This window comes from Melozone crissalis, unplaced genomic scaffold (genome assembly GCF_028551555.1).
Source record: "Melozone crissalis strain CALT ecotype California unplaced genomic scaffold, PUWL_Pcris_2 ptg000033l_1, whole genome shotgun sequence".
NCBI lineage: Eukaryota > Metazoa > Chordata > Aves > Passeriformes > Passerellidae > Melozone > Melozone crissalis.
In genome coordinates this window covers 4990526-5018300 of record NW_026535811.1, presented here as the reverse complement: position 1 = coordinate 5018300, position 27775 = coordinate 4990526, and the positions used below count along the sequence as shown (strand labels likewise).

The 27775-nt window shown below is 46.6% G+C and overlaps 3 protein-coding genes across 4 annotated transcripts; all 3 read right to left on the bottom strand.

Annotated features, from left to right (window-relative positions):
• Positions 1-2946: 2946 nt before the first annotated feature.
• On the bottom strand, positions 2947-11341 carry LOC128940632 (aldo-keto reductase family 1 member B1-like). 2 transcript variants are annotated; one of them, XM_054282180.1, is made up of 10 exons: positions 11276-11341; positions 9448-9615; positions 9010-9126; positions 7171-7248; positions 6427-6549; positions 5218-5324; positions 5012-5093; positions 4205-4288; positions 3372-3454; positions 2947-3088 (listed from the first exon to the last, which is right to left on the bottom strand). In XM_054282180.1, the coding sequence occupies exons 1-10, from the start codon at positions 11339-11341 to the stop codon at positions 3046-3048; spliced, it is 951 nt and encodes a 316-aa protein (XP_054138155.1). In that variant the 3' UTR covers positions 2947-3045. The 2 variants fall into 2 exon arrangements, with proteins under 2 accessions (XP_054138155.1, XP_054138156.1); XM_054282181.1 differs by lacking the exons at positions 9010-9126; positions 9448-9615; positions 11276-11341 and adding an exon at positions 8051-8125.
• A 1029-nt stretch (positions 11342-12370) lies between these two features.
• Positions 12371-17976, bottom strand: LOC128940629 (aldo-keto reductase family 1 member B1-like). Its single transcript, XM_054282178.1, has 10 exons — positions 17898-17976; positions 17646-17813; positions 17242-17358; positions 15946-16023; positions 15563-15685; positions 14949-15049; positions 14717-14798; positions 14188-14271; positions 13706-13788; positions 12371-12986 (listed from the first exon to the last, which is right to left on the bottom strand). Exons 1-10 carry the CDS (start codon positions 17970-17972, stop codon positions 12944-12946), a joined length of 954 nt encoding a protein of 317 aa, XP_054138153.1. The 5' UTR covers positions 17973-17976; the 3' UTR covers positions 12371-12943.
• Positions 17977-19890: 1914 nt separating this feature from the next.
• On the bottom strand, positions 19891-26690 carry LOC128940633 (aldo-keto reductase family 1 member B7-like). Its single transcript, XM_054282183.1, has 10 exons — positions 26625-26690; positions 26106-26273; positions 25037-25153; positions 23901-23978; positions 23156-23278; positions 22597-22703; positions 22354-22435; positions 21242-21325; positions 20383-20465; positions 19891-19933 (listed from the first exon to the last, which is right to left on the bottom strand). The coding sequence occupies exons 1-10, from the start codon at positions 26688-26690 to the stop codon at positions 19891-19893; spliced, it is 951 nt and encodes a 316-aa protein (XP_054138158.1).
• Between the last annotated feature and the right edge of the window lie 1085 nt (positions 26691-27775).

Sequence of the window (27775 nt, the reverse complement as noted above, 5' to 3'; positions counted from 1 at the left end):
TGCTTTGCTTGGAGGGGAGATTTATCTTGCTCAGTGGGGGTTCCAGTTCCACCTCTGGATGCCACAAGGCAGATCTCAGGGGCTTGGCCAGCCCTGGCTGTAGAAGACCTTGGCCACTTTTTCACTGTGAGCTCAGATCAGCCCAGGAGCATATCTTTGTGGCTCTCCCATATCCTCAGAGCTGATAAAGCTTTTTGTCCTCATGCTTTTGTGCTTTAATTGCACTGCTGAAATAACAAGCCCTGAGCACAGCCAAGGATGAGGAAGTGATCTTGCCACCCCTCTGTGGTGATTATTGTGTGGGAAGGGCAGGTTTAGTGCAGCAGGAGAAGCCTGGATAGGGGGAACCATGAACTGCCCCAGACTGGTCAGGACTGATTCTGGCTGGTTCTGAAACTGGTCTGTACCTGGGGTGACTGAGTTCTGGCACATGGGAAGCACCTGTGTGTCCTCTGGCCACTGAGAAGGAGGGCAGCACCTGTGGGCTGGGCCACCCCTGCTGGGCAGCTCTGGGGACAGTGGCAGCCCTGGGGACAGCAGAACGCCCACCCAGGAGCTCTAGGACACAGTAAGCAAAACTGAGTGGTGGAAGGAAACATCAGGCACCCAGCGTCACCCTGGGGACAAAGGCATTTACTCATTTGCTCTTCTGTGTTCTTCTCTCCTCAGTTACCCTGAGCCACAGCCCAGAAGTGGAGCAGTGAGAAGAACTCTGGAAGGAGCAATGATCCTGGGAATGCACAGTCCTGGAAGTGGAGCAGCCAGTGCATGTCCAGGGGGGTACACACAGTGTGCAATTGCCTGAAGAGAGGAGGCACCTGAGCAGGAAGATGACTTGGAGGAGACAAACAGATGCTTTCTGAAGGCTGATGGCAAATGAAAACAAAGCCTCTTCAGGCAGCCCAAGTTGCAAGGTTAGGTAGGCTGTGGAGGTGGGAGTGCTGCTCCCCAGAATCTGAGGGCTCTCTTGACAGTCCTTTGCTCAGAATGAAATTGCAGAAATGTTGAACACTTAGTGAACTGTCCCTGCAGTGGCTGTGTCCATGCTCAGAAACTGAAGCAAATGGGATAGAGGTTTTTGACCCACCAATGAAGGGCTGTGGGGAGAAATCATCTGATTCTGCTGATCCCACAGGGGAGACTCCCCTGCAGTTGCTTGGACTGCTGGGTTGAGTTTACAGGCAAGGGGAAAGGGACCCTGAAAAAGTGGTGATCACTGATGCTGCTGCCTATGAGCTGCAAGGTCTGAGCACAGTTACTGCTGGTGTCCCTTGATAAGCTGTTGGGACACCAAGGAGTAACTCACACGCCTTGTTCTGGATGGTGCATGCCAGGAGATGGGCAGATCAGTGCCACAAGCAAGGACAGTGCTGGGAGTTCAGCTTGGAAAGCATTTTAGAAGTGATTGGAAGAGATGTTGACTGTTGCAGTGTTGATCCTGATAATTTTGTCTGTGGGAGAAGGGGTGGGTTTGGGATATGTGCCTTATGTTTGCACTGGTGAGGTGTTAACTACACTGGTCTGCAGGGGCAAGGGGTGGAGTTTATGATTAATATGCAGTCAGATGATGATTATGTTAAAAATTGAGTTGTAATAAGGGTGAAACAATTCTTAACATATCTTTCAATAAAGTGCAGGGTAGAATGTAAAGAACATAAATTGCAGATGGCATCAAGGGATGGCAGTGGTGACCTGTGTGAGGACCATTGAAACAAACACCCTGTCCCATGCCAGAATTGAAGCTCACAGTACTGTGACTCAGGAATACTTCTGGACACACAGGTGCACTTTTTGAAGGAGATCCATGCTGAAAGGACTTAATTCCAAGGGGTCTGCAGCTGGTGGATGAGTTATGCTTGAACAAGGACACCACTGAGGGCTCTATGTGCACTGGGTGACCCGTGCTGGAGAAGGTATTCTCTAAAAAGACCTGTGCATCATTGTAACATTGTACCTTTATTGTTCAATAAAAATGTGTATTTGATCTCTGCAGAGCTAAGTCTCACCTCAGCCTAGGGATTACAGAAGGTTTTATGGGTTGCTTCCTTTAGGAAGCTGCAAAGCAAATGTTCTTGGATTACATTCTCGTGAATTGAAAGTGGAAATTTTGGAAAGAGGTCTACAAGGTGCTCATTTTCCTCAGCAAAGTTTTTGATCTTTTGCCTTGAAACTGTGTGCAACTTCACGATTGTGTTTGGCCACCTGCCCAGGCGCTGGGATGGAAAGGTGCCACAGCCCCAAAAGCAAATAGCTCCTGATGTCACCTGGGGCTGTCACCGCGGGCAGTGGCCGGGCTGAAGGGGAGGAGGATGGAGCTGGAGGGGCTTTGGTGCGGCCGGGAGAGTTTGGCCCCGAGGCTGGCAGGGCCAGAGGGGATGCTGGCACTCTGGGGGCTGAGCTCCCCGCGCTGTGTGACACAGGGACATCAGTCCCTGCACTGCGGGGAGGCGACAGCGCCGGTGGCTGAGGGACGGCCGCCCTCTGCTGCCCTCAGGGGAAGGGGAATGTTCCTGTCCCAGGGAAAATCCACACGCTCAGGAGGAAACCTGGCTGAGAATACTGCCAACCACACACCTGTCTGTTTTCTGCTTATGAAGTTGTGGGTTTTTTGGTTTTTTTTTCCCCCTAAGGAAAGGTTTTTCCTAAGTAGGAAAATCTCCTTTCTCAGTTAGTTCTGGAGTAATAAAACTCCTGGCCTTTAGTTCACATTGCTCAGATTTTTCTCCCATAACTGCCAACTATGCTCCTCAGCCTGTTGTCTTGAAGCAAGAGAAATTAAAAATGTGAATGTGTAGTTCAAAGTCTCTCCCTCGCCAAATGTGGATTTCTCAATCCACATTTTGACAGAAAATGATTACAGCCCCCATTTTATTCTTTTGGAGAAACTTTATTGTTTCTTTCAGAAAGAATAAACAAAAGATGATCACTGAATACATATGCTGTGACTTCACTGGCCGCAGGAGGAGAAATGCAATTAGAAAGTCAGATAAAATGATAGGAAGGATATCAGACCAAGCTCTGAAGGAGGGCAGGATTTGAGCATCTTCAGTATTCTGCATTGAATGGGTAGTCCTTGTGAGTTTTGCCCCTGCAGGGAATAGAAGACTTCATTTTAGTCATGATTTTCCTTTCTGGTTTTGCTTAAAGAAGCCACTAAGGTGGGATCTGAACTCTGAAATTGAAGGCTGGGTTCAGTCCAGAATTGTTTTCCTCTATAGCATGTCTTTTTTGTGCACTTGGAACATCCCAATTACTTCATCATTCAGGCTCTTGGCATTCTAAGCAGTATTTAGGTGCAAAATTAAAATCTCTGTGTATATAGTATTCTTAACTTATGGGTTTGGAGAAGAATACTGAATGCTACCACTTACATGCTTATTGTATAGACTCTCCAGTTTCTGTTAAAGCTGAAAATAGTTGCCATCTCCTCTTTGGTCAGTTTGAAGTCAAACACCTGAAAAGAGAAACAGCTGGGAATCACCTCTTTGAACAAACCAGAGGCTGTAAGCAAAATCCACAAAATTAAAGAACAAGTCTGCAAGACAGGGTAGCTGGTTAGAAGACATGACTGCTTCATGAAAAAGGCATCTCTGTATCACCAAGAATGCATTGGCAGAGGGAAAACAGAAATTAATCTAAAGTTGCAATTACACATGCCAGCTGTTGCAGGGCACTTGGCAGGCTCTTGCATCTGCCACTTGTGAGAGATGCATCCTTCAGTCCTGTTCCACAGGCACATCTACAAGATTGCCATATTTCACTTAATCTATCTAGGCTTTTTGAAATCCCAGTGACCAGCTGCAGCCAAAAACCACTGACTTAACAATAGAGCAGCATGGTTTGTGAACACCACAGCTGTTTTCTTAACACTGCTTGCTCTACATAAGCCTTTTGTGGTGTGCTGCTGCACTCAAGTGCCAGTGAAAAGCCATGTGGCAACTCATCTCCAGTCTGCAGAATACAAGACACCATGTAAAGTGACTGCTAGAATTATCAGCATACTAAAAAAAGACTTGGTTTATTCCTGCTCTCCACCTGTAACCTTTAGTTTAGCCCTTAGCAGAGTGTATAAACAGACAAAAAGCCTGGTGTTCTTGCCTGAGCAGGGAAGAATGATAAAGGATCTTTTCCCTTGCTGTGCAGGGAGAAGCCAAGCCATCCCTGAGGGGCAGCCCCTGCTCACTCCTGAAGTGTGATCCCTCACCTTGAAGTTCTCTGCAATGCGGTGTGGGGTGACAGATTTGGGAATCACAATCACATTTCTCTGGATCTGGAAGCGAAGGAGAACCTGCAAGGACAGACAACTGAATCATTCCTTTTGCTCTGGAGGAAGCAGAGCCTGTTCCAACAGCTGTAATCCCTGTTTCCAGTAATTCCTGTCCCTGCAGCCCTGGTTGCCTTGCCCGGGGAGCAGAGAGGGAAGTGGTGGAGCCTCACATGAAAGGGCTCCTTTCCCATCCAGGTTTGGGCCAGTCAAACCTTCCTGCTCTCCCAGACTTCTATCAACATTTCATCCTCTGCAAGAGGACTTGAGATGAAGACCGAAACATTCCAGCACTTGAAGACGGGTCAAGAAAATGTTTCATGATGACAGAGCACACCTGAGAGTGTGCATTGCAGGGCACACAGAAAGCAGAGCCTGCACTGCTGCCTCTCACACAGGAGGCAGGGAACAAAGAGCCAGCCTGTCCTCTACATTGTCATTATCTGTTCTGTGTTACAGGAAGGGGTACCCACAGTCTGTGTCGCTCAAAGTCTCTCTCTTGCTAAATGTGGATTATCCAGTCCATATTTTGACAGAAGATTATTACAGCCCCCATTTTATTCTTTTGGAGCAACTTGACTGTTTCTTTCAGAAAGAATAAACAGAATATGATCACTAAATGCAGATGTTGTGACTTGACTGGCTGCAGGAGGAGAAATGCAATAAGAAAGTCAGATAAATTGATGGGAAGAATATCAGGCCAAGCTCTGAAGGAGGGCAGGATATGAGCATCTGGCATGCATGTACCTGGGCTGTGGATTTGTTGTGCTTGGCTGCAATCTCTTTGATCTTGGGGTCATCCAGAAGAGAAGGATCCTCTGGCTTAGCCCTACACAGTGGAGAGATAACACCCAAAGTCTGTTTTGAGAACAATGGCTAATAGTACACTCACTGTCTCAGTGCTGCAAGCATTATCCATGCCAGCTCCCTCACAAATTGCCAAGCAGCCTTACCATGGTCTGTCAGGAGAGCCCAGGGGGCTGTAGGCTGTCACAGCAATCCCTTTGGACTGGCAGTAGTTCACCAGCTTCTCCTGGGTAAGGTATGGATTGCACTCGATCTGCCAGCAGAAGAGTAGAGACTGATGGAGTCCAGCTGTACCTCACTGCAGGGATTATCCCCTAATGATAATAATCCCCTTAAAGGCTGCTCTTTGTCCTCACGGGCCGCTCTTTGCAGAGTGTTATCAGCTCTAGTGTTCTACAGGGACATTTTTTGTATGTCTTGGTCTTTGTTCTGCATTTCATAAGGCTCACCTCTGGGTTCTTTGGCATGTTCTGAGGTCCTTCTTAGATTTCTAAGCAGTAGCTTAGCAAATATTGAAAACCCAATGCCCTGTATATTCAGCAATAATGTGGAGTGGGATGAGAAGGACATGCTGCATCTGCTCTGTTCTAGACATCAAAGCTCCCTTTCTCATTAATGGCTGCCCCTTTCTCATGTGCTATAGGTTAGGAAAAAGATGCTTTTTTTTCCTTTAAGCATGCTCTTTTTTTTTTTGTAACTACATGCAGAGGAAGAACTGGCAGGCTCTGGAGACTGAGGGAACTCAGTACTCTTAGTGAATATGCAAAAAGTTCTGAATTCAGAACTGTAAGAGTTGTTTGACTCTGTCCAAGCCCCTTTGAAGGGATAAACTTCTGCAGCTCCTACATACAAAGAGGCAGTGGCTGCTGTATGCAGACAAAGACTAGGTGATTTATATATATATGTGTGTGTGTGTGTTTAAAAACACTTAATTTTTTTATTTTACATAAATCAGAGTAGATACCAGGAAGCCACTAGTGTGTCAGTAAATGCTGCTTCTGTATAGAAGTTAAAACTGACCACCCTTTTCAACTGGGTGACTGAATTGTGGATTCCTGCATGACAAAAACCACATGATAATTGTGTGAACAATTATCTTCTATTAATAACAGATTGATGCCATTACTAATAACAGAACAATTACTTTAAGAAGTTCTGGTGTAATCTGTGTACCACAACTTCATTCCCTATCAGAACACAGATCTACAACATCTTTATGAGTACTCAGAAATAATCTCAGGGCACAATTGTGCTGTGTCTGCTTTGTTCTTCCTCTTTGCATCTCCTCATGCAAATTACAAGGTGTAATTGGATCTTTATAATCCCACAAAACCTGCAGTCACTTTGCAGCTCACCTGGACATTTGCAGGCTTGTGCTTCAGTCCTGGCTTGTTCAAGATTCTTTCAATCTGCTCATGGTTGAAGTTGGAGACTCCAATGGCTTTTACCAGGCCAGCATCCACCAGCTCTTCCATGGCCTGGCAGAAAGGGGAGCACAGTCAGCACCAGTGTACAAGACAGGCCGTGAAGGAATTATTAAGGATATTATTATAGCCTTGTATGTGATTATATACAAGGCCCTGAAGGAATTATTCCTTGTGTGGCTTCATTTCCCTTCATGGGCAAGGAAAGACAACTGTTTGGAGCTGCAAAGATTGTCTTTTCTGGGAGAGTGACCTCTGGTGTATTTGTGCCATGTCTTCCATCTCACCCAAACCCAAGGGCTCCTTTCTTGAGATGGCAGAAATTCTCTCTCAGTTATTTTCACATGGGAAATAAGGACAATCAGTGATGTGTTCTTCAGCCAGCACCAGAGGGCTGTAGTGCAGGCTGTGGGTATGATCACAACCTGATTTATTTCAGTAGAGTGTATTTGAGCAATTTAAGAACAATGGAGAGGACAGTTCTGTTATGGTCAAGCAGTCTGGCTTGCAGATTCACTAAAGATTATCAACTTGATTGAACATGTATGTTTTAAAAAGCTGCATTGTATATGGTGCAATAAATACATAAGAACTTTGTGGCTGCTGAAGGCAATGAAAACATGGAAAAGGCTGCCAGCAACAGAAAACACGATTTCCCACCCTGGCTGAACTCACCTCCCATGTATCTAGAAAATCTGTGTTGCTGGGTATAGCCATGCCTTTGTCATCTGCAGGAAACAGCTCCTCTCCCGCCTGTCAGTAAAAAAAATAAAAAATATTTAAACACTCTTTTTATTACTTAAACATCAAGTTAATAGCAAGACAACTGAAGACCATGATGGCTTTAGCTACTAGTACAGAAAATGTTAATATGTGTCTACATTGTTCCTGGCAATTTTACCAGCAATCATTCCTAGTAGGAATTATGCAGAATCATTCCTACTAGGAATGTCAAGTGTATCTCCCAGACCAAGCAAAATAGTGTCTCACTAAAACACATACAGATAAACAATTGACGAATTTATTGTGGAACAAAAAAGCTTCCTGTAGTCCTCTACTATTCCTTTAAGAGAGAACTGGGGTAGGTTTTTTTTGAAGGATCTGTTAAGGTCCCAGGAACATTTAAGTCAGGTTTAAGCTGAGCCACATCTACTGCAGAAGGTTTTATGTAAACACACAGGTGGCCTGGGAGGGGAGCCTCAGCTTAAGCCGGTGGCAAATCAGAACACCCCAGATGTACAAACTCAGAAACAGAACCCCACATCTGCACATTGCTCCACATCCAGTGTGCAGATTCAGAGTATTGTGCCATGTCAGAGTATTATGACACTTTTACTCAAGCTCTTTGTTCACATGAAACTAACCATGACAGCTTTGCATGTGTGACAAACAGCTGACAAGCTCAAAAGCAACAGATAGGATGGAGGTCTTAACCTGCCTGCAGCAGAAAGAAAAAGCCAAGATGAGACACAGACTGAGACATCAAATCCTTTGAAGTACATGAAGGATGAGATGTATTTCATGTACTTCTGACATGGATGTCAGAAAGTCTCACCTTTTGAAATCCAAGGTCTGTGGAACAACTTTAAGGCTCCTACAGCAAAGGTCAGATCAATCTGTGCATATTAAGGACTCAGTGATTAAAGAGAGAAATGGAAGACAGAAACATTCTCTTGTTATGTGATTCTGTAACACGCAGAGGAAAGAATTTCTGTCAGGCAGCAAAGTACACCCTTCCTTCCCTCAAAGCAGGAAAGGATGATTTTAGCCCAAAGTTAAGCAGCATGAGTCAGTCTTGCAGCCAGAGGCCTGACCTTGTTGCTGGGGCTGCCTCTGCCTCTGTGTTATCAGGAGGGCAGAGGACGCTGTGCAGGCAGCTCTGGGGCAGAGATCAGGGCACAGCAGGGCAGGGTGGGCAGCTCTGGCACAGCAGGGCAGGGTGGGCAGCACTGGGGCAGGGCTGGCACAGCAGGGCAGGGTGGGCAGCTCTGGCACAGCAGGGCAGGGTGGGCAGCACTGGGGCAGGGCTGGCACAGCAGGGCAGGGTGGGCAGCTCTGGCACAGCAGGGCAGGGTGGGCAGCACTGGGGCAGGGCTGGCACAGCAGGGCAGGGTGGGCAGCTCTGGCACAGCAGGGCAGGGTGGGCAGCACTGGGGCAGGGCTGGCACAGCAGGGCAGGGTGGGCAGCACTGGGGCAGGGCTGGCACAGCAGGGCAGGGTGGGCAGCTCTGGCACAGCAGGGCAGGGTGGGCAGCACTGGGGCAGGGCTGGCACAGCAGGGCAGGGTGGGCAGCTCTGGCACAGCAGGGCAGGGTGGGCAGCACTGGGGCAGGGCTGGCACAGCAGGGCAGGGTGGGCAGCTCTGGCACAGCAGGGCAGGGTGGGCAGCACTGGGGCAGGGCTGGCACAGCAGGCACAGGCTCTTTCTGGAGCAGCAGTGGTGCTGCAAGTGCTCCTGGCTCTGTTGAGGAGCTCTTCCAGGAGAGAAAACCAAGGGCCCTGCTGTGACTGTACCTTGAACCCCAGAGGCCAGTGCATGAGGTAGAGATCCAGGTAATCCAATTTCAGGTCAGCAAGAGTCTTCTGGCAGGCTCCCTTCACCAGATGCTTCTCATGAAAAGTGGACCACAGCTAGAGAAAAAAATCAAGCCAGACTGTGACCTCCTTGCTTAAAGCTCTTTCCTGAAGAAGGAAAGAAAGCTAGCACACTTTCTGGGACTATTTCTGGTTAATATGTATTTTGAACAGTCCCATGAAAATGGAGAATGTGGAACACATCTTAAATAACGCTCTACAAAATACAGTGACAAAAAGAAGATTCTGCCAAGTATGGGCCTGAACTATTCTCCTAATTACTCCACACTATAACACACAGCCTTTCCCCACTGCTCTGAATTTCCCTCTATGCATATATTGTCACAAAGCTTTCCCCTGCATCCTAGGTCACCTTACCTTGCTGACAATAAAGAGATCTTCTCTTTTCACAACCCCTTCCTTGATTTTCTGCTGGATCCCTTCCCCAATCTCACTCTCATTCTGGTACACGTAGGCACAGTCGAAGTGGCGGTACCCGGCATCGATGGCAGCCGTCACTGCAGCTTTCACCTGCCCAGCTGCAGACTGCAAAAAGAAGGTCAAGAAGATCCCAAATCAAAGCATCCAGGCCATTTCTTAGTTATCTAGCAACTAAAGAAGCATACAATTAAAGTAAAATTTTTCCATGCCGTGGTCTTGAAGCACTCATCATCTTAAAGATGCAGGCTGCTATAGGATTGTGCTCTTTGTGGACAGAGTAACAAAACTATCTTTTGTCCCTTCAAAAAGGAAAGATGTTCAGAAGTTTGTTTTTTTTTTTTTCAATTAAGTGAAAAAGCCACTTCATAGGCCTAAGGGACTTCACCTCAAACTTAAGGATAGCTAATTGGACAGAAGCCAAAAAGTCCCGCTTGGGCAATTTACTAGAAACAGAAGAGAAGAAAGAAACTAATGGCTTTTGTGAGGTGTTTTACCAGGAGCAAGAACCTCTTGCACTTGGCTCGGTTTATCTCTGTTTGTTATTTTGCCTTTCATTAAACTTTTTTGTTTCCAACACTGCAACAGAAGCTATCTAACAGAAGTTTCTATTAAGTAGAGTTTTTCCATGCCATGTTCTTAAAGCATTCATCATCTCACAAATGCAGGGTTTGAAGCCAGCCTCCAGCCATTTATCCATAAGTCCAGTCCCAAGCACGCTCAGCCAACAGCCAGGTAGAGCAGAGCCCCCAGCACTGCCAGAGATGGACCAGGGAAAGCCAAGTTTTGTGCCAGGGAGCTCTGCAGTGCCCCTTGCTCAATGCTCCTCACTTCCCAGTGCTGTGTCTAGGAAGAGAAACAGCCAAACGGCCCAGCCGGGAGAATTTTGGTTCTGTGGAGAGGGCAGTGGTCTACACCTTAATCATCCACATCACTTTGGAGTGTTACATTGTGCTCTAGCCCAGCTTGTCCTGGGGCACATTCCACCTGTAACTGGAACTTTTTGTGAGCTGCTTCCTTCAGAGACAGAGGAGGTGTACAATTCTGTGTGTTTCTGTACCCTGCAAGGGCATGTAAGAGCTGAGCACAAGGAAATGTTGGCATATCTTGTTCACACAAATCCAGCAATGTTTGTTTCCAGGCATACAAAACCACCATCAGTGGTTTTGTAGCCATCGTAACAGCAGTGCAAACCTCTTTGTCAGAACTTGCTCAAAACGCATGAATGGTCTTCTAAAGCCACCGGGTGATTCCCGGGGACCTCGCCCAGGAAGCAGCAGGGAGGGGCTCCAGTGCAGTGGCACGGGAAGGGGCAGGGAGAGGGGCCCGGGGAGCCTGGCCGGGATAGCAGGGGATGGATGGATGGAGGGAGGGAGGGAGGGAGGGAGGGAGGGATGGATGGATGGATGGATGGATGGGATCCGCGCATCCCTGGCGGCTACGGGAGGGACGGAGCCGCCGCCTCTCCCAGCCTGGGGACACCCAAGCGCCACCTCTCCCCCGCGCAGGAGTGGCACAGCAGGGACGGAGGGCACGGCAGGGAACGCGGCTTTAAAAGCAGAGCCGGGGCTGTGCCTGCGGGGACCGCCGGAGGGACAGGGCATCCCCGGCAGCATCCGGGGCGGGATGTTGGGGATGGCACCGGGGACGCGTCACCGAGCCGAGCTGTCCCCGCTCCCTGCCCACCCCCGAGCGCTCCGGACCCTCGCGGGGAGAAGGCACCGGGCGCGGAGCCCGCCCCTCTGACAGCGGCCGCTGTCCCCGTTACCTTCCATGTGCCCAGCCCCACGAGGGGCATCCTGGCCCCGGTGCAGAGCTGCAGGGAGGTGGCCATGGCTCCAGCCGGGAATGCTGCCCGGTAGCACCGCCCGCCGAGCCTTTGACGACGGCAGAGCCGTGCCCGCCCCGTCCCGGGCCCCGCCCGCCCGCCCGGGACAGCCGCGGCCTGGGGACACCGGGCTGGGCCAGCGCCGCTTCTCCCCGAGCCCCCGCCGCTGCAGGGCGCGCTCTGCGCTCCCGCCGAAGGTGGGATGATGCTCTGGGCAGCATCTGAGCATTAACGGGTACCAGTTCCACCAGGCACCCTCTGCTTCTGTGCTGCAGCAGACACCTGCTCAACACTGCTGAGCTCCCCCAGTCTCTGTTACTGCGGGCTTTTAACAGCCACACAGCAGCACTGGCTACCAACCAAATCAGTGCAGAGATTTCCAGCAGTTTCAGGTGTTGGTCTCCTGTTGCTTGTTAACCCACAGTCCATACTAAGGCTTGTGTGGTGGTGTGCAAGGGTCTCCAGGATGAGGGAAGAGGGAGAATCTTGACTCCATGTTTCAGGAGGCTGATTTATTATTTTATTATATAAATGATATTAAAAACGCTATTCTAACACTATACTAAAGAAAGGAGACATCAGAAGGCTAGAAAGGAATGATAATAAAAAACCCATGACAGCTCACAGCCTCAACAGAGCTGGCTGTGATTGGTCAATAATTTAAAACAATCCACATGAGACCAATCAAAGATGCACCTGTTGGCAAACCTTCTCCAGACCACAGTGCACAGCCAGCAGATAATTATTGTTTACATTTCTTTTCTGAGGCTTCTCAGCTTCTCAGGAGGAAAATCCTAGTGAAAGGATTTTCATAAACTATGCCAGTAACAGGCTTGTCCTGCTCAACTGTTCTTTTCAGCATTGCTGTGTCAATGCTTGTTACACCAAATGATTCAACTTTTGATCAAGACAAGGTCTCAATGCTCTGGTGACATAACTGAAAAGTGAATAGGGATGATTATTTCCAGCTACATTGTTAATGCAAGCTTCTTGGTTTGCTATTTTTAACATAAGAATAGAACTTCCAAACAAGCAGTAATTCAAATATTTTTATTTTGGTCAAGAATGAAATTGAACATCAATCTCTGTCCAGCTTCAGCCTGTAAAAAAGGGACTGAAATAAGGCCCAATATGACTTGTTATTCATCTATAGGTCTGGACACTTCTCCCATTCATTCTTATTTCCCAGAAAGCTTTGGGCTGTACCCTAGAAGTTAATTTTGTCTTCAGGCAGTGATTATGTGATTATTCAGGATGGATTTTTCTCCTGCACTTACATATCCTTAACCCTTCAGCCTTAAGTGGTGCTGATGCAAGACAGCAGATAAAAGTCAGTTGTTAGTTCCCTCATCTGTTTTCTCCTTTGCTATTTCAGCCATGCAGAGACACTCACGTAATGAGAATTATCACAGCCCACATTCTGCTCTTCAGAACAATTGTACAATTCCCTTCCACCGAAGAAGAAACGCCAAAGTCACTGAACACATATCCTGTGCCTTTGCTGGGAGGAGGGATACAGTGTGTCAGCTACAAAGTGCACATTTTGAGGCCATGGTAGAAGCTCATTAGACCCTGGGGGCCTGAGAGAGGCCAGGAAAAAAACCATCTTCAGTATTCTGCATTGAAAGGGTACTCCTTGAGATTTTTGCACCTGGAGGAAATCAAAGAGGAAGGATTACTCAAGGCTAAAATAATTGCTATATAGAACAACAGTGGGTGTACAGAGGAGCCTTCAAAGGAGGCTCTGAACTGAGTAACTGCAGAGTGAACTTAAGAGACTTGATAGTATAGAAACAGCCTACAGGACCAACAAGTTCCAGCCGTCTTTTGTAATTCAGGCACTGAACAGTGGTGGGACCAAGTTACTTTGTAGATACAGAATTAAAATTCACACTGCTTACAGACAGCAGCAGTTTCTGTGGCCTTGCAGCCAAGGCTTCCTGTCCTGGTGCACATTCTGCAAGTAGCTGTGCTCTGTACTGCACAACAGATGGTCATTCCCCACCACAACCACCTGTGTGAGAGCTGACAACAATTTATAATACCCCACAGAAAAAAATTACCCAAAGTTTAAAACTGCCTAGTGCTCGTTTCTCCCATATGGACACAGCCAAAGGTACCAACTAGAACCCTCATTTTGGAATTCCAGGCATGCAAAGTTTCCTGGAGAATGGATTCACAATGAACACACAGCATGACTTACACTTGCCTTTCAGTCAATACAGTGGAAGTATAACAATAAATGCTTCATGCCCAAAATTATTTCAGATTTCAAAATATCCCCAATTCAACAGCTACACCAGTTCCTGTGAGATCAGGATAAAGATCATTGAAAATGTAAGAGTTTGAAGGACACAAACTGTCACTTACGTAACCATTGCACAGATCCTCCAGTTTTTGTTTAAGCTAAGAAGGGTGGCCATCTCCTCTTTAGTCAGTTCAAAGTCAAACACCTAAAAAGAGAAAACCAGCTGGATTTTACTTCTTTGAACAAATCAAATCAGAAGCAAGACTACAAGATTAAAGAACAAGTTCATATCAGAAAGGATGCTGGGTACAAATGATGGATTCATGAAACACAGAAAAGAAAAGAAATATCTTTGGATTTTCCAGGCTCTACTGGCAGAGGGAAGAAACAGAAGAACAGGAGACACCATGTAAGGTGCCTGATGGAAACAGTGTGCTGATAGAACTAACAGCTCTGGCTATTCTTCACTGTAGTTTGCACTGTAGCCCTGACTTCCAGACAGACAGAAAGAGCCCAGGCCTCTTGCTGCAGGAGCCCATGGCAGGGGTGATAAAGGATCCAAGCCATCCCTGAGGGCAGCCCCTGCTCACTCCTGATCCCTCACCTGGAAGTTCTCCACAATGCGCTGTGGGGTGACAGATTTGGGAATGGCAATCACATTTCTCTGGATCTGGAAGCGAAGGAGAACCTGCAAGGACAGACAACTGAATCATTGCTCCTGTTCCAACAGCTGCTTTCCCTGAGATATCCCCACTTCTGCAGAGCTGCATTTCAAACCATCCCTGGCCCTGGAAGTGGTGGAAGCCCCCATGGAAGGTCTGCTTTCCATTCTGGCTTTGGGCCAGTCAATTCCTTTTCTTGGCACCCAGAAGTTTTGCACGATATGCAAGGTTTTAATTTCTTCAAAAGGACTTAAGTGAAGATGAGTCAAATAATATTTTCTTGACTGATGGCCAGAGTTAGTAGTAGCATACCTTGCAGGCCACAGAATATCCAGCCTGCACTGCTTGTTAACAAGACAAAAAAGCAGCATTATTCACAGGTAACACCACAGAGGTTGTTCCCTCTCTTCAGACAGGTTTTCAAATTTCTCTGTTACAGGAAGGGGTATCCACTGTCTGGCACCTACCCACCTGTGCTGGGGTTTTGTTGTGCTTGGCTGCAATCTCCTTGATCTTGGGGTCATCCAGAAGGGAAGGTGCGTCTGGCTTAGAACTAGACAAAGTGGGGGAGAAAAGGATGAAACAACACAGAATCACTTCAGAGAGATTCTATCTAGCCCCACTAATTTAAAAAAAAAAATAGATATACACCTGTACCATTACTCAGTTAGTCATAAATCACATGAACCCACTTGGAAATTACCCATCAGGACGTCCAAGGGGACAGTATGCTGTCACAGTGATCCCTTTGGAGTGGCAGTAGTCAATCAGCTTCTCCTGGGAAAGGTATGGATGAGACTCAATCTGCCAACACAGAAGCATAGACTTAGAGCTGTAAAACTACTGTAGTTTTCCCTTGCTGCAGAGGTTTTTCTGAATCCTAATTTCCTAATTAGAGGTTGCCTTCACCCCACCCTGCAGGTGGCCTATGTGACAATACAAGATTATAATTCTATAGGGCACCAACTTTTATACCTAGTCTTTATGTGCTTTTTGGATTTTTTTCTGAGAGGCTTTATAAGAGTCAGTCATTATGTCAGAATGATCCCTCATATGTAGATTCTTCATGGCTCCAGAGAGAATGGTTCCCAGGCAAATACTCCAAAGTTAGTGGTTCAAGTAACTAAGTTAGTGGTTCAAGATGAGACAAAAAGGAAACATTCTGGTTCTGTTTGTATGAAGAAATGTCCAGAGAGAGGAATTTAAAGTACTTGCTGTGTCTACTTTGTTCTCCCTTTTTCCTACCTCCTCATTCAACTGTAATTGGATCTTTATAATCCCTGAAAAGCATTCCCCTGCAGTCACCTTGCAGCTCACCTGATTATTTGCAGGCTTGTGTTTCAGTCCTGGCTTGTTCAAGATTCTCTCAATCTGCTCACGGTTGAAGTTGGAGACTCCAATGGCTTTTACCAGGCCAGCATCCACCAGCTCCTCCATGGCCTGGCAGAAAGGGGAGCACAGTCAGCATGCAGTGGCTTAAGAGATGACTGAACACATTTTTCCTGACATGCTCTGTTTGTTTTCATGGGAAGAAATGTTTAAATTTTTAAACAATTTTTAAATGAACATTTTTTTAAACCACATTTTTAAACCCGTGTATTTCCGTGAGTTCTTTCCACGGCTGAACATTCTGCAGCTGCTGAAGCCAACAGCACTGCTGAGCACAGGAGATGTGACTTTTCCACTGGAGATGAACTCACCTCCCACGTCTGCAGGATATCTGTGTTGCTGGGGACAGCCATGCCTTTGTCATCTGCAGGGAACAGATCCTCTCCTGCCTGTCAGTGACACAGAAAGTGCTTGAAAATCTCTTGACAAATCCACTTGAGTGCTCACAACCACAATATCCTAAACTTCTAGAGCAAGAGTGCTGGTGCTTGTCTCCACTCAGTCATTCCTTCTGAGAAGTGGAAGGAATTCAAGGCATTTTTGCCAGTGACCATTCCCAGCAGAACAGGTTTTTCTGCTGGACCCCTGGAAGTGATGGCTCACCCAAACACCCACAGGGAACAAACCAGTCAGAGCTGCAGCCTCCAGGCTCACATGTGCTCCCTTCAGGGGCTGCTCTTTAGTTCCCACTTAGCAAGAATTGCTTTTCTTCTTTTTCCAGGGGGGCATCAACACTTTGGCCTACACAACACCAGATCTACTGTAAAGAGCTATTGTGTGCACTGACAGTTCTTCCATAACAACACTCAGTGCAAAGACACCAACACCAGGAAAGTTAGAAGAGCCTTGGTGTACAAGTTATGAAAAGATGCCAAGACTGAACTGTGTTTAACAGCTCTTTGCTGCTGTCACCATCAGACAATTTCATTTTCATGGCTCTGTTCATATAAAGTTAAAATAAGGCATGCAAAAAAGATGAGCATCTCAAAGGCAATAGGTAGAATTGGGAGGGATCAGACTGAGAGAGGACAGAAAGGCTGTGACTGGAAATATTCAAACTCAGACATCAAATCCTTCACTGATTGACTCAGACATCAACTCCTAAACACTCTCACAGAAATTCCACCTTTTAAATACCTGTCTCAGTGGAACAACACTAAGGCTTCTCAATCTGTACTGCATTAAGGACTTGGTGATTAAAGAGAGAGATGGAAAACAGCAATGCTTTCTTTTGCTCTCTGATTCTGTAGCACACAAAGGAAAACTGCAGAGAAGCAGCAAAAAGCAATCCTGTTCCCACAAGGGGTGATTTTTAGATTAACACACATTGGATCTGCAAGAGAAAAGGAAAGCAGCCTGTCTTATGCTTGGAGCTGGGAGAGCTGTTTCTAGTTTCTCTGGTTTTCAGGCCATCATTCCCAGGATCAAAAGGGTACGAAAACAACTGCCTCTGGAGCAAAGACCAAAAGCCTGAGTCACACAGGGTCAAGAGGAGCACCAGAGCAGTGCTGGCACAAATAACAGGCATGTAATTACCAGCCAGAACAATTGCTGGGCTGTTAAGCCAGGCAAAAGAAACGAAGTTAAAGGCATTGCTGCTATTGTACCTTGAAGCCAAAAGGCCAGTGGACAAGGTAGAGATCCAGGTAAGCCAGCTTCAGGTCTGCAAGAGTCTTCTGGCAGGCTCCCTTCACCAGAGGCTTCTCGTGGAAGGTGCACCACAGCTGGAGAGAAAAACAGGGCAGATGTGAGCTCCTGGGGGAAAGCTCCACAGTGCTCTCCTGCACAGCACAGCAATGCTCCCTGTTCTTGGGAATGAGCTGTGGAGTGAGGCCTGCCCAGGGCTCTTCACACGCAGCGAGCCTGGGCTGTGTGGCAGCGCAGGAAACAAGAGAAGGGTATCAAAAATTAACTTATTGACATTACAAACTTCTCCAGTGCTACGGCGTTTACCTGTTCCTAGCACAGGTAAAACCAGTGTGTCCATAATCCATGACCATCTGATCCATACCTTACTGACCACGAACAGATCCTCTCGTTTCACCACGCCTTCCTTGATTTTCTGCTGGATCCCCTCCCCGACTTCCTTCTCGTTCTGGTACACATAGGCACAGTCGAAGTGGCGGTACCCGGCATCGATGGCAGCCGTCACCGCGGCTGTCACCTTCCCTGGGGGGGACTAGAGAGGGAAAAAAGGGCAGGACAGGTCTCGCTGAGGGATTCTCAGGCGCTGCCCCGTCCCACAGCGCAGTGCCCGCCTCACCTTCCATGTGCCCAGCCCCATGAGGGGCGCGCTGGCGGCAGCCCCAAGCCGCACATACCCCGCCATGGCCGCCATGTTTACCCCGCGCCCGCAGCCAATCAGCACCGCCGCCCCGCGCGAGCCGCGGCGCCAGCCAATCAGCAGCGGCGGCGGCAGCTAATGGAGCCCGCTGGGCGGTCATGGGGGATGTAGTGAGGGGGGAGGCCATGTGGGAGGGAGCCCGGGTGGGAGGGAATCCGGGAGTTCCCCCGGGAGAAGGGTGAAATTCCTTACGGAAGGATAAAGGCTGAGCGCAGGGGTGTCTCTGCAGGGATCAGCTCCTGCAGCGCTCTGCTCCTGCAGCGCTCTGTCCCTGTGTCCGTGTTTATCCTCCTTGTGCCATGTGCCCGGGTGTTCTGACGCCCGCTGGGTTCCCTGAGTGACACCAACATGGCACAAACAGTTTCACTTGGGGTGAGTTTGCGAGGCATTTCGGAAATGATCACTACAAATCACTTCCTTTTAAACGCTTTTCCTTTAAGGGAAAGCGTGTTTTAATGTCTTTTCAAAACTCCTGAAGAATGCTGAGTTTACAGCGAATATCACAGCGATCGCGTGTCCCTGTGCCTTTAGGGAAGTGCAGACCGTATTTCAGAAGGAAACATACAAGTGTACAAATAAACGGTAGGCGGCCTTTTAATTTCACTTTAGAAACTGACTTTGCAATTCTTGAGAGGCAAAATATGCTATACGGATTGGTTGTTGAAAGTGCAATGAAAAAGAAATTAATTTATCAACAGGATTCTCCAAGTTCTCCATAATATCCCGTCAGGGCTGCTTAGGGGGCTTTGCTGTTTGCTTGTGCTTGGGGAATTCCCTCAGGTACAAACATAAATCTAAAATATATACTGTTTTCTCCGGATGCCTCTCCCACCCAAGATTTTTCTGCTTCATTTAACTGAAGGCAGACAAGATAATTAGTTTTAATTTAATCTTGCCCCAGGTTTCTGGCAGCGCTGTCAGCTGTCCTCTGCAGGATGTGGTGTTACAGTTTAACCACACGGGAGAGCAGGGCTGAGAAATGCAATTTGTCCTTCCACTCACTTCATTCTGTGAACTGATGTTCTCCTGTGAAGGCTGGTGCTTGTTTTTCCCAAGGCATGCTGTGAGAGACACCTTGGTGTTTTAAGGTTTTAAGAGAGGATTTTGGGCAGGTTTTGTGTTTTGCTTTGTTTGCCTTGCCCAGACCATGCCAATCCCCAGGAGGTGACGCTTGTTTTTGTCCTGAAGGTGTGGTTGGGGTTGTCAGATGATGGCAGGGCCTTTGAAAATAGAGTATATGTTGGAATAGAATATTTACATTGCTAAATGGTGTGCATTGGTTCAACTTCCAGATGCTTGTTAAGGCAGGAATAAAACAGGGGGGTAGAGATTTAATCTGATTTTAAGACATTGGCCTCTTTCGTGCCTGGAGTTCAGATCAAGCCACGAGCATCCTCTGAGGTCCCACCAATCTCTCTGTGTCTTCTCAAGAGGTTTTTTTGCAAGATCTGTGAAAATTCTTGTATTTGTCTATTAAAAACAGGTCTGTGGCTGGGGAGGGGGGGGCAAGGTGGGTGCTGAGGGATGGCAGGGGAAAATGCTGAGTGTCCCAGGCAGGATCTGTGTCCCCACTGTGCAGTGACTGCAGCCCACCCCTCTGTGTATCTACGGGTGGGAGGGTTTTGGGTTTCTCCTACAGTAGACAGAAAGCTTTCCACCAATTAGGTTTTTGCATTTTAAAGTTAATTTTATTTAAAATGCAGATACCTCCGATGAAATAGTGGATCTGTGGGGTGTGTTTGTCAACATCTGGTTTCTGCTGATGCAAGACTGAAGGCAACCAGTGAATAGTGGTGCTGTAGAAAATACTCTTTCCTTCTTCCAAAAACCCCAAATGTTGTGGTATAAAGATCCTAAGCCTTCCCTGGCAGATGGCACCAGAGGTCTAGTAAAGGCCACGTTACAAGCACCTTCAGTATTCTGCATAGAAAGGGTATTCCTTGAGATTTTTGGACCTGAAAGAAATAAAAATGGGACTGTTATTTTCACCCATGATCTAAATGTGATGTGGAGATATGTTGTGTGCATGGAAGAGCCACCAAGGGAAGATCTGCATCACAGAGTTACAGCAAGAATAGGGGGAGATACACGTTCTCCTTTTTCTAGTACACACAGAGATGAGTTAAACATCCCATTTTTTTAAATTCAAGAGAGCTTCCTAAAAACCAAGAATTAAAAATTAGAATATAATTTGCATTAATTTTTGTTTTGTTTTTAAAATGAAAATACTAAGCCCTCTCCTGAAAATGTAATTTTTTTGGGACAAACCAAAACCAGTTGGAGTTTGAGTTGGCATAATTAACAAAAATTTGAATTTCATGTTACCTAGAAGGTGTGACACAAAATTCCTTGTAAAGAATATTCAGAATTTAAGATTTAGAAGAAAACAAGCAGCATCACTTACACGCTCATTTGACAGATCCTCCAGTTTCTGTTGAAGGACAGAATAGTTGCCATCTCCTCTTTAGTCAGTTCAAAGTCAAACACCTAATTCGAGATACAAATGGAAATCACTTCTTTGAACAAACCTAAGAGAAACACAGGAGCAGCTCCACACTGCTCCATTTTCACACATGGACCACTGAATTATGAAGAACAACTTGTTTTATGGACATAAGGGATCATTTTATGAACATTACTGATTCTAGATAAGTTTCTGGCATGTTTCTGTGTGGGGATTCCAAGCAAGCTGTGACTGTGATATTTTCTGAAAAATCCCTTCACCAGGATTTCTTCTCCCGGGAAGATGAGAAGCCTCAGCTTCTGCATGTTTTGCTACTCTGGAATGTGATTTGGAGATTGTTTATCCAAACATGTGAATTGTTTTTAATTCATGACCAATCCCAGTCCAGCTGTGTCGGAATCTGAGGAGTCAGGCATAGGTTTTTATTATTCATTCCTGTTAAACCTTCTGATGTATTCTTCTCTTTCTTTAGTATAGTTTTAGTATAGCATTCTTTAATATAATATATATCATAAAATAATAAATCAGCCTTCTGAGACATGGAGTCAGATTCATCTCTTCCCTCGTCCTGGGGACCCTCACAAACACCACACACATCCATCCACAAGGCATGGATCAGGGAATGATATCATGCAAAGATTGCTGATTAAACTCTCAAGAAGTAGGCCTGGTTTAACACTCAGTGAAGTGTATTAAGCAAGAAGAAGCCCATCCCTCTTGCTGCAGGAGCCCATGGCAGGGGTGATAAAGGATCCAAGCCATCCCTGAGGGCAGCCCCTGCTCACTCCTGATCCCTCACCTGGAAGTTCTCCACAATGCGCTGTGGGGTGACAGATTTGGGAATGGCAATCACATTTCTCTGGATCTGGAAGCGAAGGAGAACCTGCAAGGACAGACAACTGAATCATTGCTCCTGTTCCAACAGCTGCTTTCCCTGAGATATCCCCACTTCTGCAGAGCTGCATTTCAACCATCCCTGACCCTGCAGTCAGGCTGCAGTGCCTGGAGAGCAAAGAGGGAAGGGGTGAAGCTTCACAGGAAACCTCCCTTCCCATCCAGGTTTGGGGCACTCCATTCCTTTTGTTTGGGATTTTAGCAGTCTGTGCAAGGTTTACATTCTCTGCAAGAGGACTTGAGAGGGGTGTGGTATTCACATGCCCTCTGAACAGAGGGAAACTGTGAGAGACGCAGAGAAAAGAATTGAAAACAATTCTTACCTCATTTACTACTCCTTTGTTTGTACTCATGTAGAACGTGTTCTAGAGATTGTTTACCCAAAGTGATTACTTGATTAGATTCTAGTAGAATTTTTTTATGTTAATTAGTGTATCAAGTCCAAGCAGTCAGGAGACAGTCATGAGTTTTCTTTAGTATTCTTAAATATCCTTTGTAGCACATATATAATATATAATATATAATATATAATATATAATATATAATACATAATATATAATACATAATACATAATATATAACATATAACATATATATGATATATATAATATATTATATATCATATATAGTGTGGTATAATATACTGTGGTATAATATCCTATACTATACTATAATATACTATACTATAATATACTATAATATAATATAATATAATATAATATAATATAATATAATTTTAATGAAAGGAGTGTTCAGCATTCCAAAGCCCTAAAGTCAGAAACCAATCATTTCCTGCCTCAGGGGTCACCTGTGACTACTATAGAGGGGAAGTGACATCTGAAGGTGGTCAAGAATCTTTTTGATGGCCAAAGAGTTAATAGTGTGTCCTGGAGGTAATATAATAAAAAAATCTGCATTGTTAGGGAAAAATCAGAGGAGTGCCACAATTCCTGGGGAAGGCACAGAGGTTCTACCCTTTCTGGAGCTCTGTTTTCCTGCATTGGGAAGGAGTACCCACCTGTGCTGCGGTTTTGTTGTGCTTGGCTGCAATCTCTTTGATCTTGGGGTCATCCAGCAGGGAAGGATCCTCAGGCTTAGCCCTACACAGAGGAAACAAATCAGTGGCCAGAAACCTCCACAGAAAGATCCAGCACAGCAACAGAGGTCTGTGTTTAAATAAGAAGTGAGTGGTGTATGTGTAGTCTCAGGGCTTCAGTCATAACCCCCAGCACCTCCCTGGCAGATTGCAAAGCAAATTTACCATGGTCTGTCAGGAGAGCCAAGGGGACAGTATGCAGTCACAGCCAGCCCTTTGGACTGGCAGTACTTGATCAGCTTCTCCTGGGTGAGGTATGGATGAGATTCAATCTGCCAACACAAAACAAAGAGTTTGACAGTGGCAGAACTGCTGCAGTATTGTTGTGCTCCATAAATTATCTCCTGGTCCAATTAGAGGCTGCTTTTCCCCCCTAATTTCACATTATCCTTGCATATATTACCCATCCTTAGTATTAAAACACCTATTTTGATACAAAAGGCTTGTACAGTTTCTGCTGGGGGGGTTTCACAAAGCTCATCTCTGGGTTGTTCATTATTCCAGAAAGGCTGTTTTCAGGGAAATTCTCCAACATCCTTAAACAGTGGTTGAACAAGGTGATAAATAAAATAGGAGTATCCAAGTGCTGTACTCTGAAATGTCCATAGAGAGGGAATTAAAGTACATGCTGTATCTTCCCTGTTCACCCTTTCTCCTCATTCCACTGTAAATGGATCTTTATAATCCCACAAATCCAGTCACCTGCAGTCACTCTGCAGCTCACCTGGACATTTGCAGGCTTGTGCTTCAGTCCTGGCTTGTTCAAGATTCTTTCAATCTGCTCATGGTTGAAGTTGCAGAATCCAATGGCTTTTACCAGGCCAGCATCCACCAGCTCCTCCATGGCCTAAAACAGCAAAATCATCATCCAGTGTGCAAGGCAGCTCCTGATGATGTTCTTCCTAATGTGACTTGTTTCCCACCATGAGCAGCACAAAAGAACTGTTTGAAATTGCAAAGTTCTCTGTGGGAAGAGCAGGTGCTGGCACATTAATGCCATCTCACCCAAGCCCAAATGTTCATTCTCTGAGTGTGTAGAAATTCACACTGAGTTGCATGAGGAGAAGAATGATGATACTCAGTAATCCACTGTTGTGCAAGCACTGGAGGGTTGTCCCACACATTACAGGCCAGATCTCAACCTAAAATGTCTTTATTTCTGTGAAATTTGTTTAAGCAACTCAAGAACTGTGGTGATAACAATTGTACAGTGGTTATTGTTCCACAGTGAACTTTTTCTAGCTTCAGTCTGGTGTGCAGCTCCAGTCAAGTAAGAGCTCAGACAACAGGAATAACCAGGGAAGGATTGAGCATGCCCATTATGAAAAGCTATTTTGTGCTGCCTTATGTTCCTTCCAGGTAATTTTGTGTGAACATGACAACAGATCTGTGACTGCTGAAGGCAATGGAAGCATGGCAAAGACTGATGAGGACAGAGGGCATTCCTCTTCTGCCCTGGCTGAACTTACCTCCCACGTCTGTAGAAGATCACTGTTGCTGGGTATGGCCATGCCTTTGTCATCTTTGGGAAACAATTCCTCTCCAGCCTGTTAGAGAGAGAGAGAAGGCTTGAAATAATCTCTGCTGAGACATTAGCTGTGTGAAATCACCCAACAGGGATGTAAGGAGCTAAAGCTAATACTGCATTAAAAAAATCAAATAACTCTCACCATAACTTTAATAGTTCTTCAGTCACTTCTTCGTTCATACATTTTTGTCATCTATTATGCCAATAAAGACAGGTGTTTCTGCTGGACCCTCTCAAGTGATGATCCAGAAAGTGCATGTAGGGAAGTGGTTAACTTATAGAACAATATTCTGGAGTCTTACATGAGTTCACTCCATGTATTGTTCAAGTAACAGTTTCTTTAGATGTTTTTAAACAGCTCTGTGGAGGATTGACTTTGGCCCTGTGAACACAGACATTTATACTGGAGTGCATCTGTTGACAGATGTGCCATGGGGAGGCTCACTGTTGAAATTGCTGTATTAGAAAGTTTAGAACAGCCTGTGACTAGACAGTATGGCCAAAGTATTTTGAATTATTTGAATTATCTAAATGCCACAATATTGTGCCGTTTCACTTGACAACTTTGTCCATGTAAAGCTAACTAAAACAATATTGGAGGAATGGAGTTGAGCTCAAAAGCATAAGGGAGAATACACATTTTGATAGGTATCTTCTTGAAATTCAAAGTCTGTGAAATATCACTAAGGCTCCTACAGGCAAGGTCAGCTCAATCTGTACTGTATAAAGGATCTAGTGATAAAAGAGAGAAATGGGAAATGGAAGTGTTTACTTGCACTGTGTGATTCTGCAACCTGCAGAGGAAAGAATTCCTATCAAGCATCAAACTGCACCCCTCTGTAAAGGAAAGGGAAAGAGGCACAGCTTTTGCTTGCAGCCAGAGGCCTGACCTTGTTGCTGGGGCTGCCTCTGTGTTATCAGGAGGGCAGAGGACACTGTGCAGCACTGGGGCAGAGATCAGGGGCACAGCAGGCACAGGCTCTTTCTGGAGCAGTGCTCCTGGCTCTGCTGAGGAGCTCTCCCAGGAATTCTCCCTGGAATCTCCCAGGATTTCAAAAGGACCTGCTGCTACTGTACCTTGTAGCCAAAGGGCCAGTGCATGAGGTAGAGATCCAGGTAATCCAACTTCAGCTTGGCAAGACTCTTCTGGCAGGCTCCCTTCACCAGATGCTTCTCATGAAAAGTGCACCACAGCTGCAGACAAAAAGGGCAGATGTGAGCTCCTGGTTAATGCTCTGGGTGCTCTCCTGCACAGCACAGGAATGCTCCCTGTTCTTTGGAAGGTGATGTGACATGAGGCCAGCCTAGTGCTTGTCAGATGTGGCAGGCTCTGGGCTGGGCCTGGCCTGTGGCTCTGGGGGCAGTGTCAGTGCCAGTCTCTGGTTCCATGAGCTCACCCATCGTTTGTGCTACCCCTTTTCTCAGGGTGTGCCTTGGCTGCAGGGGGCTTCCAGAGGCTGTGCTGCACCTGAGTGTTGTTCTTGAGCATGCACAGAGCTCTGCACTGCATGTAGCAGGCAAAGCCAAGAAGGTACAGGACAAGTCACAAAGAGTGGTTGCCACCAACCTTAGGTAAGAATTAACTCCAGATTCCAGCTAAGTAGTCTGATTTTTGTAATAGGAAAGAAAACCCCCCAACTCCACCTTCCCCAGGACACGTGCTGAGCTGATTACAGTGTCCCAAGGTGCCCAGAACAATTCCTCCCATGGCAGGGACACCCCTGTGGGAGTGCTCTGAGCCCAACTTCTGGAACAAGCAGCAGGCAGTGACAGCCTGTGTGCTCTGCTGTGCTTTAGCATCAGCAGGGTGTCAACAGCAAGCACTGAGTGCTCTCTGACCTCTGCATCGCTTCCTTGCTTGGGGCTACCTCGTCCCTCTGCCTTTTCCTGCTTCCCTTCTTTTGCAGGAATCAATCCATCCCCCAGGAGTGCTGGGTCACAGCAGGGTGCAGACACAGTGTATCCTTCTTAACTCTCCCTGCAGGATAGGTTAAATTTTAAGCTTGTGTCAGGAGTGACCTGAACGCTGTTCTGATTTGCTTTATCCTACAGCATCAAGTTTGTCTCCATTACTTACCTTCCTGCTAGGAAAATACTCCACACAAAGCATTCCCTCAGCTGTGCTCCAGGAACCGTGGATCCTTACCTTGCTGACAATGAAGAGATCTTCTCTTTTCACAACCCCTTCCTTGATTTTCTGCTGGATCCCCTCCCCAATCTCACTCTCGTTCAGGTAGGCGTAGGCACAGTCGAAGTGGCGGTACCCGGCATCGATGGCAGCCGTCACTGCAGCTTTTACCTGCCCAGCTGCAGACTGCAAAAATGCATAAGTATTAAGAATTTCAAAGTAGTGCTTGTTAAACACCTGTGTTCTAGCAAAATAAAACCATGTTAAGGAAAGAAATTCTCCCCCCAATCCAGGTTGGTGGTTTTTTTTTTTTTTTGCCTTTACATGAACACTATTTCTTGCAGTGATAAACGTGGACTCCAGGGTTGGAAATCAACCTGCAGCCATTTATCTGTAGCTCCACTCCAACTCACTCAGTGTCAGCCCAGCAGCCAGGCAGAGCAGAGCCCCAGGCACCAGGACAGCTCTCCAGAGCTTGACCAGGGGCACTGCAGTTTTTTGGGACCTCTGCAGTGCAGCTGCTTTACTCTCTCTTACCTTCCAGGTGCCCAGCCCCACGAGGGGCATCTTGGCAGAGGTGTTCAGCTGCACATGGGCTGCCATGGTCCTGCACTCTCTCCTGGCTGCCTCACCACAGCTGCCTCTTGCCTGCCTGGTTTAACAGTGGCCACTGGCCAGGGCAGGGGACAATGCTGGGCTGTCACTGCTGCTCTGGGTCCTCTCATATGCAGCAAACAAGGCTGTGGCTTTTCCTCTGTACACCCAGCTCACAAAGGTTAATGTGAAAGCTGAAATCAATTAAAAATTGACAAGGTGATTTACTCGGGGCGTGGCAGCAGCGCGCCCTGCGGACCTTTCCCTTATCAAAAGATAAGGCTTGAGGGCAGGTGTGTCCTGATCAGGCTGGTGTTTCTGCTGGGATCAGCTGCTGCAATGCCCTGTCCCAACGCTGTGTCTCTCTTGTGCCATGCGCTGAGTGTTCTGACGCCCCGTTGCAGTTCCTCTTGTAGATTTCCTGAGAGAGAAGGTTTCATGCAGCGAAAGTGCCCAGGTTTCCTTCAGTGAAAGTGCCCAGGTTTCATTCCTGCCCAGTCCCAGGGCAGGGTGGGATGCAGAGGCCCCTCATTTCCAGAGCTGCTCCCTCAGTGCTGGGTGTGTGAGTGTGGGCTGAGCCCTTGGTGTGTCCCCACCACAGTGCTGGTGGCCTGGGCTGGTCTCACATTGACAGAGCCTTGTCACTCTGTGTGCTGATGCTGGAGAAACCTCAGTGTGAGGTTGCAGAGGAAGGAGTTCCTTTTCACCCTCTCCAAAGGTGTTGGTAGCCACTCCTCAGGCTGAAAGGTGAGGCACAGTGTAGAACAGGGGAGTTCACACAGGGCAGGCATGCCAAATGTGGGAAGTAAAATTAAATCCCTGTTTTTCCCCAGTCTTAACAGGATCATTTTACCCTCTGGTAAAATTCCAGAACTGCTTCTTCTTTTCTTCTTTTCTTCTTTCTTTTCTTCTTTCTTTTCTTCACTTCTCCTTGTTTTATTATTGCGAGCAGCAGGCATATCTCTATGGCTTGTTTTTTTTTAGCAGCCAGTGCAGTCATAAAAGAGTTTAATAATGCAAAGACATGTGAGTGTAGAAGAGAAAAGGTGTCCTATAGCTTCATAGTCATTTGGAATGCCATATATTATTACTGC